Source organism: Toxotes jaculatrix, chromosome 3, assembly GCF_017976425.1.
Source record: "Toxotes jaculatrix isolate fToxJac2 chromosome 3, fToxJac2.pri, whole genome shotgun sequence".
In the NCBI taxonomy this organism is placed as follows: domain Eukaryota; kingdom Metazoa; phylum Chordata; class Actinopteri; family Toxotidae; genus Toxotes; species Toxotes jaculatrix.
In genome coordinates, this window is record NC_054396.1 from 7,856,841 (window position 1) to 7,871,520 (window position 14,680).

The window sequence follows — 14,680 nt, forward strand, 5'->3', positions numbered from 1 at the left end:
TTTTTATGACATTTTGAGGTCAAACAATTTTTTGACTTTTTTTGGCCATTTTTGACGCCATACTATACTATGACGTTTTTTATGACATTTTGAGGTCAAAAAACTTTTTTGACTTTTTTTGGCCGAAAAAAACGCCATACTATACTATGACGTTTTTTATGATATTTTGAGGTCAAAAAAATTTTTGACTTTTTTTGTCCGATTTTGACGCCATACTATACTATGACGTTTTTTATGACATTTTGAGGTCAAAAAAAATTTAGACTTTTTTTGGCCGAAAAAAACGCCATACTATACTATGACATTTTTTATGACATTTTGAGGTCAAAAAAATTTTGACTTTTTTTGGCCGAAAAAAACGCCATACTATACTATGACGTTTTTTATGACATTTTGAGGTCCAAAAAATAATTGACTTTTTTTGCCGAAAAAAACGCCATACTATACTATGACGTTTTTTATGACATTTTGAGGTCAAAAAAAATTTGACTTTTTTTGGCCGATTTTGACGCCATACTATACTATGACGTTTTTTATGACATTTTGAGGTAAAAAAAATATTTGACTTTTTTTGTCCGAAAAAAACGCCATACTATACTATGACGTTTTTTATGACATTTTGAGGTAAAAAATTTTTTTGACTTTTTTTGGCCGAAAAAAACGCCATACTATACTATGACGTTTTTTATGACATTTTGAGGTCAAAAAATTTTTTGATTTTTTTTGGCCGAAAAAGACGCCGTACTATACTATGACGTTTTTTTTAACATTTTGAGGTCAAAAAATTTTTGACTTTTTTTTCCCGATTTTGACGCCATACTATACTATGACGTTTTTTATGACATTTTGAGGTCAAAAAATTTTTTGACTTTTTTTGGCCGAAAAAAACGCCATACTATACTATGACGTTTTTTATGATATTTTGAGGTCAAAAAAAAATTTGACTTTTTTTGGCCGAAAAAAACGCCTTACTATACTATGACGTTTTTTATGACATTTTGAGGTCAAATAAATTTTTGACTTTTTTTGCCCGATTTTGACGCCATACTATACTATGACGTTTTTTATGACATTTTGAGGTCAAAAAATTTTTTGACTTTTTTTGGCCGAAAAAAACGCCATACTATACTATGTCGTTTTTTATGACATTTTGAGGTCAAAAAAAAATTTGACTTTTTTTGTCCGATTTTGACGCCATACTATACTTTGACGTTTTTTATGACATTTTGAGGTCAAACAATTTTTTGACTTTTTTTGGCCAAGTTTGACGCCATACTATACTATGACGTTTTTTATGACATTTTGAGGTCAAAAAAAATTTTGACTTTTTTTGGCCGAAAAAAACGCCTTACTATACTATGACGTTTTTTATGACATTTTGAGGTCCAAAAAATAATTGACTTTTTTTGCCGAAAAAAACGCCATACTATACTATGACGTTTTTTATGATATTTTGAGGTCAAAAAAAAATTTGACTTTTTTTGGCCGAAAAAAACGCCTTACTATACTATGACGTTTTTTATGACATTTTGAGGTCAAATAAATTTTTGACTTTTTTTGCCCGATTTTGACGCCATACTATACTATGACGTTTTTTATGACATTTTGAGGTCAAAAAATTTTTTGACTTTTTTTGGCCGAAAAAAACGCCATACTATACTATGTCGTTTTTTATGACATTTTGAGGTCAAAAAAAAATTTGACTTTTTTTGTCCGATTTTGACGCCATACTATACTTTGACGTTTTTTATGACATTTTGAGGTCAAACAATTTTTTGACTTTTTTTGGCCAAGTTCGACGCCATACTATACTATGACGTTTTTTATGACATTTTGAGGTCAAAAAAAATTTTGACTTTTTTTGGCCGAAAAAAACGCCTTACTATACTATGACGTTTTTTATGACATTTTGAGGTCCAAAAAATAATTGACTTTTTTTGCCGAAAAAAACGCCATACTATACTATGACGTTTTTTGACATTTTGAGGTCAAAACAATTTTTTCACTTTTTTTTTCCATTTTTGACGCCATACTATACTATGACGTTTTTTATGACATTTTGAGGTCAAAAAAATTTTGACTTTTTTTGGCCGAAAAAAACGCCAAAAAAATACTATGACGTTTTGTATGACATTTTGAGGTCAAATAAATTTTTGACTTTTTTTGCCCGATTTTGACGCCATACTATACTATGACATTTTTTATGACATTTTGAGGTAAAAAAAAATTTGACTTTTTTTGGCCGAAAAAAACGCCATACTATACTATGACGTTTTTTATGACATTTTGAGGTCAAAAAAATTTTGGACTTTTTTTGGCCGAAAAAAACGCCATACTGTACTATGACGTTTTTTATGACATTTTGAGGTAAAAAAAATTTTTGACTTTTTTTGGCCGAAAAAAACGCCATACTATACTATGACGTTTTTTATGACATTTTGAGGTCCAAAAAATAATTGACTTTTTTTGCCGAAAAAAACGCCATACTATACTATGACGTTTTTTATGACATTTTGAGGTCCAAAAAATAATTGACTTTTTTTGCCGAAAAAAACGCCATACTATACTATGACGTTTTTTATGACATTTTGAGGTGGAAAAATGTTTTGACTTTTTTTGTCCGATTTTGACGCCATACTATACTAAGACGTTTTTTTATGACATTTTGAGGTTAAAAAAATTTTTGACTTTTTTTGCCCGATTTTGACGCCATACTATACTAAGACGTTTTTTATGACATTTTGAGGTTAAAAAAATTTTTGACTTTTTTTGCCCGATTTTGACCCCTTACTTTACTATGACGTTTTTTATGACATTTAGAGGCCTTACTAAAGTATGACTTTTATTGGCATATGTTGACGTCATACTATACTATGACATTTTTTATGACATTTTGAGGCCCTACTAAAGTATGACTTTTTTTGGCATATTTTGACGTCATACTATACTATGACGCTTTTTATGACATTTTGAGGCCTTACTAAAGTATGACTTTTTTTGGCATATTTTGACGCCATACTATACTATGACGTTTTTCATGACATTTTGAGGTCAAAAAATTTTTTGACTTTTTTGTCCGATTTTGACGCCATACTATACTATGACATTTTTTATGACATTTTGAGGTCAAAAAAATTTTTGACTTTTTTTGGCCGAAAAAAAACGCCATACTATACTATGACGTTTTTTTTTATGATATTTTGAGGTCAAAAAATTTTTTGACTTTTTTAGTCCGATTATGACGCCATACTATACTATGACGTTTTTTATGACATTTTGAGGTCCAAAAAAATTTTTGACTTTTTTTTGCCGAAAAAAACGGCATACTATACTATGACGTTTTTTATGACATTTTGATGTCAAAAAAAATTTTGACTTTTTTTGGCCGAAAAAAACGCCATACTATACTATGATGTTTTTTTTTAACATTTTGAGGTCAAAAAATTTTTGACTTTTTTTGCCCGATTTTGACGCCATACTATACTATGACGTTTTTTATGACATTTTGAGGCCTTACTAAAGTATGACTTTTTTTGGCATATTTTGACGTCATACTATACTATGACGTTTTTTATGACATTTTGAGGCCTTACTAAAGTATGACTTTTTCTTTGGCATATTTTGATGCCTTTTGGCCTCATGCCGTTTATATGATATTTTGACGTCTTACTAAAGTATGCCTTTTTTTGACCTATTTTGAACCCTTACTATACTATGACCATTTTTATGACATTTTGAGGCCATACTAAAGTATGACTTTTTTTTTTTTTTTTGCCTATTTTGAAGCCTTACTATACTATGACCTTTTTTATGACATTTTGAGGCCTTACTAAAGTATGACTTTTTTTGGCATATTTTGACATCATACCACGGTATGACGTTTTTTATGACATTTTGAGATCTTACTAAAATATGACTTTTTTTGGCACATTTTGATGCCTTACTATAATATGATGTTTTTTATGACATTTTGAGATCTTACTAAAATATGACTTTTTTGGCATATTTTGATGTCTTAATATACTGCGACGTTTTTTATGACATTTTGAGGTTTTTCTCAAATATGACTTTTTTTTTAGCATATTTTGAAGCCTTACTATTCCATGATGTTTTTTATGACATTTTGAGGTCTTACTCAAATATGACCTTTTTTGCATATTTTGATGCCTTACTATACTATGATGTTTTTTATTTTGAAGCCTTACTATACTATCACCATTTTTATAACATTTTGAGGCCATACTAAAATATGACTTTTTTTGGCTCCCAATCAGGAGCCGGCTCCTGTCATTCACTTCAAAGAGCCGTCTCTAAGAGCCGTTTCATTCGTGACCGACACATCACTATTAGCATGGAGTGAGCTGAAGTGGCGTTTAAGATTTGAAGCTTTGAAATGCGCTAATGACACCTGACATATAAGGCAGAATGGCTTGCCATTATGTTAAACAAAAAAAATAAACTCTCCCATTATGTTAAAAACGTCCTGTGTTCATCTTCATGTTTTCATTTTGCTGTGCATTTTTTCCCTGCCATTTTGAGAGTGAACTTGACACACATTGTTTACTTAAATGATCTTGCCCCTACTGGGAAACTTTGCGGTATTTTCATCTCACGCACGTGCGCATTTGACAAAAATACCGTATTGAACTCAAGCGAAGCGAACACGCACATTAAAAAAAAAAACAAACACAAATTAACGTAAGGGCCGCATGAACATAAGAGCTGCATGAAACCAGGCAAAAAGCCGCATGTGGCTCGTGAGCCACAGGTTGCCCACTCCTGGTCTAAATGATATAATGAAAGCAGTGGTAATGATTATAAAACCACAGTTTACTGTTTTTTTTTTTTGGTTTGGTTTTGTATCAAACAAACAATAATAAGTGAGCATGTTGATTACAGGTGGTAAATGGATTCTGTTACTTTTGGACAGTGTTAGCGGTCTCCAGTCTTAATGCGAAGCTAAGCTAACCATCTGCAGTTCTATTTTTACCATGCAGACATGAGAGTGGTATCAATCATCAAACTTTTTTCTTCACGTCTAACTCCTAGCAAACAAATAAGCATGCCTCCCAAAATGTCAAACTATTTCTTTCAGACAGATCCAAGTTTAGAATACTGTTCTCTCTTCAGAAAAAACACAATGACTATATATGAGACAGGATCAGAGAAGTCAGACTGAATGAGAGCCAAAAAGGGGCATCTTTTGGACAGAGGATAGAGAATGTGTTCATTTAAATTCAAATATATAATCAATCCTCTAAGATATTTTTGACCCTAAGTTTATCTGTATCTTCGTTCCTAATCTCCTGCACTGTCTTGTGCTCTCAGGAACGTCCCCCCATCATTCATTTCTTTTTGGAGGTTTCCTTGACCCTCTCCTATTTTAGTATGTTCCACCAACCATGGTTTGCCCCCTCATGTGAAGAAAAAAAAAAAAACTCACTAAACTCCCTGTCCTCTCTCACTCATAAAACAATGTAGCCCTTTGTGTTTGTGAGTGTGTGTTTCCATGCACAAACAGTAATGTTCCTGATCCTGGAGGGAGTAATAAGCACTCAGTACAGCAAGGAGGATAGTCCTCCCGGGTTCACCAGCAGCTCTTTATAAGGACAAGGGAAAAAAGGCCTTGCTGCCTCTATATTTAGACAGACTTTATTGGGCCTCTTGTCTTCGTTTTTCTCCCCTCCCCTTCTCCTGTGCTGCTGCTGTTAGAAATCTCTCACCAAAACCATGTGGGTGGCTGGCCCTCCTCTCCATCGCAGCAAGGGGAGAGTGAGCCTGATAATGATCTGGGTGATAATAACAGAGCAGAGGAAACGAAAAAAAGATGGTGAGAGGATGGAAGAAGGACAACAGAGTGGGTGGTGAGAGAAGTGTTTTTCATCGTGTCTCCTTTGCTCCTCAATGACTATTATCCACATTACCGGTGATGTCCTCTCTCCTCCACACCATTCTTAGCTTAGAGGAAAGGAGACTGGTGACCCTCAGAGGTCCCAGAAACACTGAATGGGTCTTTCCCAGTTCCTCCTGCTCCAGTTCACCCACTGTATGTTGAGGCTGATTTGGTAGACACTGAATAAATCTATGTGGAAATATGGGTCCATACATAGTCCTCTTACAGGTCTTTTACATACCTCTGCTATCTGGCCTTATCTCCCAAGCAAAGCATATTTCTCAATAACTTTGACCTCTACTGTCCAAATTTACCACCAATGACAAACAGTGCTCTAACATGGCACTCTCTTATCCACCTATCTCTGTGGCTCTTATCTGAGATACTGCCCGGTAATTCTAGCAAAGTATAGCCAAACACTAAGGGCACCATGTCAGCACTCAGGAGACTTTGCTACTCAGGCAGAGGTGAAAAACAGAAAAAACTCTGGCACGTATTAGCTTCAGATGGGGGCTGCCTGTGGACTTGGCAAGTCAAAAGCTTTTATTCAAAGAAAAGACTCATAAAACCTTAAGCAAACATGGGCTGAGAATTGAGCTCCTGAGTATTAACAACACATTACAGTGACTTGTCTCGTAGGTCTGGGGCGTAACAGCAATCCGACCTCCTCTTGTCTTCAGGATTGTCCCCAATCCTGATCTCACCAGATGTTATCAGTTTTAAGTTTTGCTTACTTCCTCCAAATACCATGAACATAATCACTTTCTTTCCCAACCTCTTCTTGTACAGCGAGATCAAGAGTCTACATTTGCGTGGCTCTGTGAGACTGTACTTATGCACAGTGTTGCTTTAAGCTCAATGCTAACATGACCAAAGTGACAAAGCTAACATTCTGACATTCAGCAGGTATAGCCTAATGTTTACCATGTTGACCATGTCATTAGATTAGGAGGTATTTTGTCATAAACAAAATATTTTACTAAATTATTTTTTTTAGAAGAAAAGTCAGTGAATCACTAGTCATTCATTCATTATGGACGTGATGTGCGCACAAAGAATTAATGTCAACCCTACAACTAATAGTTGTAAATATTTCACTTAAAACCATAAAGTCAGATAAATGTATTTACTGTATCAAAGGCAAAAGTACTCTTTGTGCAGTAAAATGTCTCCTGATGCTGATATATTATTATATGACATATTGACACACATATTGACACACATATTATGTTGTTACTGACCTCAGACTGAATCTTTGCTTTTTAGTAAAATGTTGGACAATTTTATCTTTGCGTTGTGAACAGTTTGCAGGGAAATGTCTCCTTGGAGGAACTGCTAACAAGTCATAGACAATGTGGCAAAGGGTCACAACCAGACACTGCTTTTTGTAAAGGATCATGATCCAGATGTGTGCAAAACCACTGGTTTAATTTTAAACACTGTATTATATTTTATCACGTTTTTATGTAAAATCTTAATCTGAAAAGTAACTAGTAACTACAGCTGTCAGATAAATGTGGTGGAGTAAAAAGTATTATACTTTCCTTTGTAATGTGGTGAAGTAGAAGTGGTATACAATTAGTTTCTTTCCACTACTGCACTAAGTTCAGCCTCATGAAGGTGAAGAGGAAATGTCAGAGGATCGCTAAATCATTAGGGTTCATCATCTGAGAGCCATGAACAACTATGACCAAATTTCAGAACAGTCCATCCAACAGTTGTTAAGATATTTACACACTATTAAGTCACTATTGTCAGTGTGCTAATGTTGCACAAGAAACATCAGGAGATTGCCAAAGTCATTTGGTGTCAATCTCCGGGAACCATGAACATCTGTACCAAATTTCATGGAAATCCATCCAATAGTTGTCGAGATATTACAGTCTGGGCCAAAGTGGGCCGTTCATATTAGCATGGCTAATAGTGTCCCTGCAATATATAGACAAGTCTTGTCTGACTGGACTTGTTGCGTCTAGTACTGTAAGTGAATGGCTTATCTGTGGCTCATTGTGCTTATCTTGTACAAAATACCCCGGATCAATGGCCAGCTGGAAAGGCGACCGAAGAATCTTTATCTAAACTTCAAAGATGAGCAAAGCACCCCAGACAGGTGAGGCCAAATGAGACAAAAAAATATATATATATATATATATATGTATGATTTGCATATTGGCTGCCAAATTCAGGACTCACATGAGAAAAACATCAACTGCCATGCAAATGAGAGGCAAATGAGATTCAAAACAGGATGGAGGGAAAGGAGTGGTCAAAGAGGTGAAAGCACAGCAATGCTTTTGTGTGTCTGCTGTATTTGGGACTATCTCACCCTCCATCCATACAGTGGTTTGTGCCTCTGACTTCAGGCTAAAAGGTCTGTCAAGTTTTACCACAACAGCAACGGCAGCTCACTGGGGAAGGACAAACCATGACATCAGAATAGTGGAAGCAGCACTGAAGACAATAGTTCTCTGTGCAGGAGAAGAGCCGAGGCGTGGTCTGGCTGGACAGAGGCTCTTGTCAGTGGACCAGCTTGGCCTCAGCAGCTGTCTCAACCTCTGTCAGTATCTCTGCCACATACACTATTTCAATTCAGCATGAACGCTGACATAGCATTAGGACAAAGGATCAACAGATTTATGTTAAATCCCTGTACCCCTATGTATCTCTCCTTTTGTGTGTGTGTGTGTGTGTGTGTGTCAGCCACTCTCTGCCCATGCTCAGATCCAGCTCAGGAACGCAGGGGCGGAGGTGGAGTAGGAGGAGAGCCCCAGAGAGAAACATAGTTTGAACAAACTGGTGAAACAAAGAGCCAATGAACAAAACAGCCCCCACTGACAGGAGATCTGGGGTGATAGTAGCATAGATATGTGTGTGTGTGTGTATGTATGTGTGTGTGTGCACATGTAAACACATAACACAATACATCGTCTGTCCACATGATAGCACTGTATTTACATGATGTCTTCTCATAATTGCCTGAGGAGATACAGAAAAACCTCAGACATTTAGCCTCTGTGCGTCTTGTGCCAGAATACTTAACTTTAAGTTATTTACCCAGACCTTACAGTGGAGAGCCCTCTTCTTCAAACAGCCGTAAAGGTTTACACGCCATGACAGAGAGGAGTGAAGAAGCTCACCACGTAGCTGAATTTCACATGGGGAGAGGAGAGAGAGTGACATGACCGAGTAGAGCTGTTGGAGCCTCACAGATCCCTCAGGGACGCACCACCTGGGTTATCAAAAGGAGTCTGGCTGGCCTTTAAAAAACAGCTCAATACGGGATGTGCAAACAGTGGATGAGCATCATTGAGCATGTATCAGCAGTGTATCAACACAAAACCCACCTGCCCTTCAGTTTATGTCTAATGACAACAAATGCAACAAAAGCCCTGTGCGATACGCCCAGCCTCGAGGGGCCGCCTGCTACAGCTATCTATTCAGCCTCCATTCACCTGTGAGGAGGATTCAATAGGTCTGTATGTTATTAAAAGCTTTCATACACGTGGGCTGATGGTATTATGAATTTGCGTAGAGGACACCAGCCTTCCCCTTTGATAGAGTGCTGAATGGCTGCATGTAAAATTACAAAAGTGATCTAAAATACTAACCTGCTTGAATCTAAAATAAGCAGATCTTGTTTGTGTTGTGCCTCTGGTAAACCTCCCTGCTCAAAATATTACCAAGCAGGCTGACTAGTTGTAGTCCAGAGGCCTGAAATCTGTAGTGTCAGTAATGTTGTCCATCTACATCAACATTAGACACATAATTTTAATAAAATCTGACTTGTAGTCTGGATGATGCTGCTGTAGTGTGTGTCCTGTCTGAACATCACCATAGTGTAGTGCTGTGCTGTTTTTTTAAGGGCTGAATAACCTTGGTAACAATGATACGGAGCAGAGTTAAAATATTAGTATCACTAACATGATTATAACAAAAGTGAATTATCTCATTAAATTAAGTCACTACCATTTCAACAAGTGGGAAACCAAATTGTAAAAAGTTGTTAAGGTTAGAGGTATTATAGGTGTTACCTTTATTATTTTTTCAAAATATATTTTTACCAGGACATGTCATAAGTTTTAACTTCCTGGCTGAATCTTTCCTATATCAGTGGATGAGTTTATACATTTTTTATATTGCAAAAGCCTCATGCTTTTGAAACTCACATGATATTTCTTGAGCGAAACAGTCAAAAAACATCATTAAAAAAATTGACGGGGACAGGTCGCTTCACTTCTCAGTGTGTTTTGGTTCACACTCTGAATCCAGTGGTGCGGTGGTAACTGCTGTGACCATGTGGTGGTGTGGAGAGCAGTGTGTCTGATTGTTGTGTTGTCCCTGGTCAGATCCCTCTGGATAACTGTGCCGGTCTGTCACTCCACAGGATGAACTGAGTGACCCTCACACACAGCTGCACACTGAGAGACACACAGTCTCCTGCTTTATCCTGGGATCATGATCAGTGAGGATATCTTCAAGTCAAGACTGCACACTCACTCTGTTGAGGCTGTATCAGTAACCACAGGCCATTTACTATGTAAATGCTGTTGGGCAGGTCAGTTATAAAAACATTTTAAAAAGACAATGACTGCCATCTAGTGGTGCCTCAGTAAGAAGGAAATCTTTCCACAGAGTGAGATCATTTTTACTTGAAATGTTTTCTCAGAGAAGGAAAATGAGCCAGAACCAAAACAAATACCTCTTTTCATATCTTAGGACATTGACTTTCAAATGTAGTGAAAGCAATGTGGCTAAATAATCAAACATAAGACTGAAAACTTGCTCAAGTCATGTAACAGTATTAAAATAACTTCTTGTGTGCTATTTTGTGTATTTGCACATTACTTCCACATTTTACATTATTATGAGACATTACCAAAAGAAATTACAACATAAACATTGCTGCAACATAAGTTTATAATACCTCATAAATTAAAAAAAAAAAAAAAACCTCTCCACAGATTACAAATACAGAACATGGCAGTTGCATTTGAGTTACCTCTGCTAATGGTCTCTCTTTATTGTAGTAATGTTAACATAATACTAACACTAACACACTGTAATATAATTGAATAAACGACCACTGCTTCAATTTACCTCTGGCACAGCCACCATTTTAGGAAGAAATGTCTCCATGCTTGTTGACATCTAATCCCTAGCTAATTAATTTATGGTGTTAAGTTCTTGGTAATATACCATTATTTATTCTACATGGTTTAATTTTTTTAAATACTTGGGCCCTTGGTTTTACAAATATAAAATATCAAGTCACATCTTAGTGTTTAGTTAATGTATGTGTTTCTGTCAAATTTAGTAAATGAATGGAATACATGTCTGCCAGTGCACAGCAGTAGTAAAGCAAATGGTCAACAATAATCAAATACACATAACAACACAAGAAATTCTCATTGATCCAATGATGCTCACTCTTGTTTGACTCTGTAACAGCAGTCTGTGTCTTAGATCTTCTGTTTCTGACTCATCAGCACTGAGGCACACACCATCTGCACAAAGCTTCCCACATATGTTCATTTCATGCACATACGGAACCTGTCTTTAAGTGGTACTGATTTATTCAAACATTCATGTGTATTGTTTTCATAACATTACAATGGTAAACAAAATAAAAAGCAACATAAAAAATTCCTGTGACAAAAAAAAAAAAAAATAACGCAACAAAAGGAGAAAAAGTCTCTGATGTAGACCAAGTGTTACTGATCAACTACTACAGAAATGTCCCAAATCAAATCATGTTCACTTGCAGGAAACTGTTTCATTCATCATCATGGTTACAGCTGTTCACTGACCATGTAACAGCTGTCACATCTGTCCTAATCTTTGTGAGGACTATTTTTTCTGGGAAAAAAAAACAGACACAAATTGTTGCTTCTCCTATCCATCTAGTAGCTTGAGGATACTTTCCCTCTCCTTCAGCGATTTCCAGGCCTGGTCCTTCTCCTTCTTGGTTGGAGTGCGCTTCTTCTGCCGCGCTGCCATGATTCGCCGAAATCCCTCCATCACCTCGTTGTCGGACACCCTAACTCGCTGCCTCAGCTCCTGCTTGCGCATCTCCTCTTTCGCTAACCTGTGAGACAACAGCAAATCAAAAGTTCATGCCAGCAGCTGATCACAGGTGAGACCTGAACTGTACATAATCTACTTCACTGTGAATGTGTCCTCTGCTGGCCCATCTCCTCACCGGAGCAGCTCTTGCTTGCGAGCTCTGTTGTGAGCAGTCAGGGCTTTGAGCTCTGCTTGTCTCTTCTGCAGCTCTGCCAGGACCTCGTCCTCCGAGTCTCCACCTGGTCCAGGTCGCTCCTCAGAGTCCAGCAGCCCCTGGGCTACCAGCTCCTCTTTGATCCGCGCCTCCAGGGAACGTGTGTGAGGAACACTGGAGGGACAGAAAAACAAATGTATATGTGACATGTAGCATAAAAGGTAAAAAGTTCAGAAAGGCAACGTGACACCGACAACAAACTTTGTAGAGCCAACTTCAGAGCACTGTTGACGATACACAACAAGAATGAACAAAGACTCTCTATTGAAGAAATTATTATAATCTTAAATACTTCATTGATCATTTGATCTCTCCTACATTCACACGGTGTGGCAAAATACCTAAAAGCTTTTCCTTGGCTTCGAGGAGACGTCCCAGCACCATCGTTAGCATCCCTCCCTGAAATGTCTGGTATAGGAGAATCCTCCATGGGGGATATAATGTTCTCCTGAAAGAAAACAGAAAAAAATGTCACCAATTACTGTCACATTTCAGTGTTTTGCATCTTTAAACGCAAATATTTCAGATGCCAGATCTCAGTTTTCAGTCATTTGTGTCTTCAAAAGCCACTATGCATTAATGGAAGTTTTATCAGTGTACATGCTGGGTCACAAAATAACGAGTCTGACCTCTACAAGGGCCTGGAGCAGACGCTGCGTGAGAGGACCAAAGGGACAGCCGTCCTCTGGAGATTCATGCTGGGACTCTGACTTTTTCAGCAGCGAGTCCACATCTACAGCAGTTAAACATGGAGATGATTGTCAAGGTGGATGTATAAATGTGTAAATACAGTCAGGCATGGTAATACCAGGGGCAAACCAGCCAGCGTACAGTTATTTAAGGCTCAGAGTGCAGTTGTCCCTCACCTTTTGCATCAAGTTCAGACAGTGGTCCTCCCATGAGGCTCTTCTTCTTGTCGTTGGCTCGTGCTCCTTCCCTCTGCTCCTCTAGCAGGTCCTCTTGAGCCCACCGCTGAGAGTAGTGTTTCCCCAGTGCTGGAATCTGCAGTTAATGCAGACAGCACCGAAGCTCAACACACATTTCATGCAATAAAAGCACTGAGTTTTGGTCATGACCTGAGTGAAGGTGCGTTTAACACAAGAACAAGCGCAAAGGCTTTTTATGACATACTTTGAAATACTCGGCTTCATCCTCTGGGGGTTTCAGAAGCTCTTCTAACAATCGAACCTCTTCATTTGTAATATCGGCGCAGTATGGCTCGACTGACGCCCAGAATCTGAAAACAAAAGAAAAAAAAATTGAAACACAAAAATCCCCTATCAGAAAACAATTTATTTTACCATAAAACTGAGTACAAGAGTCCTACCTGAGACCAGCCTCACTAATAAGCTGAATAAAATCATGATTAACGTAGGAATAACGTAGGCAAGAAGAGCAGTTGTTGCTGACCTGTTGGGGGCATCGTTTTTAGGAGTGCGGGGAATGTCTTGTGGATCGTCTGTAAACTCATACTCTTGGACTTTAGGCTGCAGGTTTTTGGATTTGGGTCTGCCGGGACCAGGACCTGGCCCATGACCACCTTTGCCATCCAATTTCTGTTTCTTTGGTTTGTGGCGAGATGTGGCAGCAGGGTCTGGGTCCTTCCCCAGCTTCAGAAAGCGCTTATCTCCCTTCTTGTCCTGCCAATCTGTAAGGATCTGAGGCACAGCAGAGTTTTGACTCACCAGGCACTGAGTGGATGAAATCTACAAAGTGGCACCTCTGAAACCAAACTAGGGGTGAAAATCTAATGGCACTGGGGTACCACATAAACAAACAAAGTGCATGGGATTGTTCCCATCTTTCTCCTACCTGTCTCTGCTCCTCCAGGGCTCGGAGGCGGCGGCTGGCTGAGGACAGAAGTGTCTCGAGCTCCAACTGCAGGGTGTCCAGCTCCTCAATGCCAATCCCATCGTCCTCTGAGCGGCCCAGCACAGCCGTGTAGCGGGGACACACCTTGACATGCTCTACAGGCTTGAAGTCGTAGTATTTCAGTGGGGGGCAGTCCTTCAGCTCACTCATGATGCTGTGAGGCAAAGACCTGGCAGTACCTGGATGAACTGATACAAGATTGACAGTGTGGTTAATAACAGATGATGAGACACAGCAGTTTACCACTGGGGTTCTCCTCGTTCTCTGTTTATATCTCTCTAGCACATACACACATTAAATACGCACGTACGCACGCGCGCAGCAGTATAAGCGCGCGCGCACACAGGTCTGCTCCACAGAGAGCGAGCTCGCTGGGCCCAAACTCCCCAAATTACTCTTACATGTTAATATCGGCCGCTATTAGTTAACGATTTTGAATACAAACGTTTAACACGAAGGAGTTCTAAAAATTCGACAGCTAAATGGTACAAACGTAAAGTACAGATACAGATCTTTCAATGTTTAAGAGTAACGATATATACCGTCAGTGAATGGCGTCCATGATGGAAAAAACCATTGTGGTGAGCAATGGGTGTGAAATACATTCAAATAAAATTCTGACCTATTTTCAACACAGT

The 14,680-nt window shown here is 38.2% G+C and overlaps 1 protein-coding gene across 1 annotated transcript; it reads right to left on the reverse strand.

Moving 5' to 3' along the window:
* Positions 1-10,560: 10,560 nt before the first annotated feature.
* On the reverse strand, positions 10,561-14,665 carry tada3l (transcriptional adaptor 3 (NGG1 homolog, yeast)-like). Its single transcript, XM_041032953.1, has 9 exons — positions 14,585-14,665; positions 13,983-14,230; positions 13,581-13,828; positions 13,302-13,407; positions 13,037-13,172; positions 12,800-12,903; positions 12,512-12,618; positions 12,093-12,284; positions 10,561-11,978 (listed from the first exon to the last, which is right to left on the reverse strand). The coding sequence occupies exons 2-9, from the start codon at positions 14,190-14,192 to the stop codon at positions 11,786-11,788; spliced, it is 1,296 nt and encodes a 431-aa protein (XP_040888887.1). The 5' UTR covers positions 14,193-14,230; positions 14,585-14,665; the 3' UTR covers positions 10,561-11,785.
* Positions 14,666-14,680: the final 15 nt, after the last annotated feature.

Coding starts and splice junctions, on each gene's coding strand:
- tada3l (XM_041032953.1), bottom strand. CDS start 14,192: ATGAGTGAGCTGAAGGACTGCCCCCCACTGAAATACTACGACTTCAAG. Junction 13,408..13,580: donor AAAAACGATGCCCCCAACAG/GTCAGCAACAAC, acceptor TTTTGTTTTCAG/ATTCTGGGCGTCAGTCGAGC. Junction 12,285..12,511: donor AGCCAAGGAAAAGCTTTTAG/GTATTTTGCCAC, acceptor CTGTCCCTCCAG/TGTTCCTCACACACGTTCCC.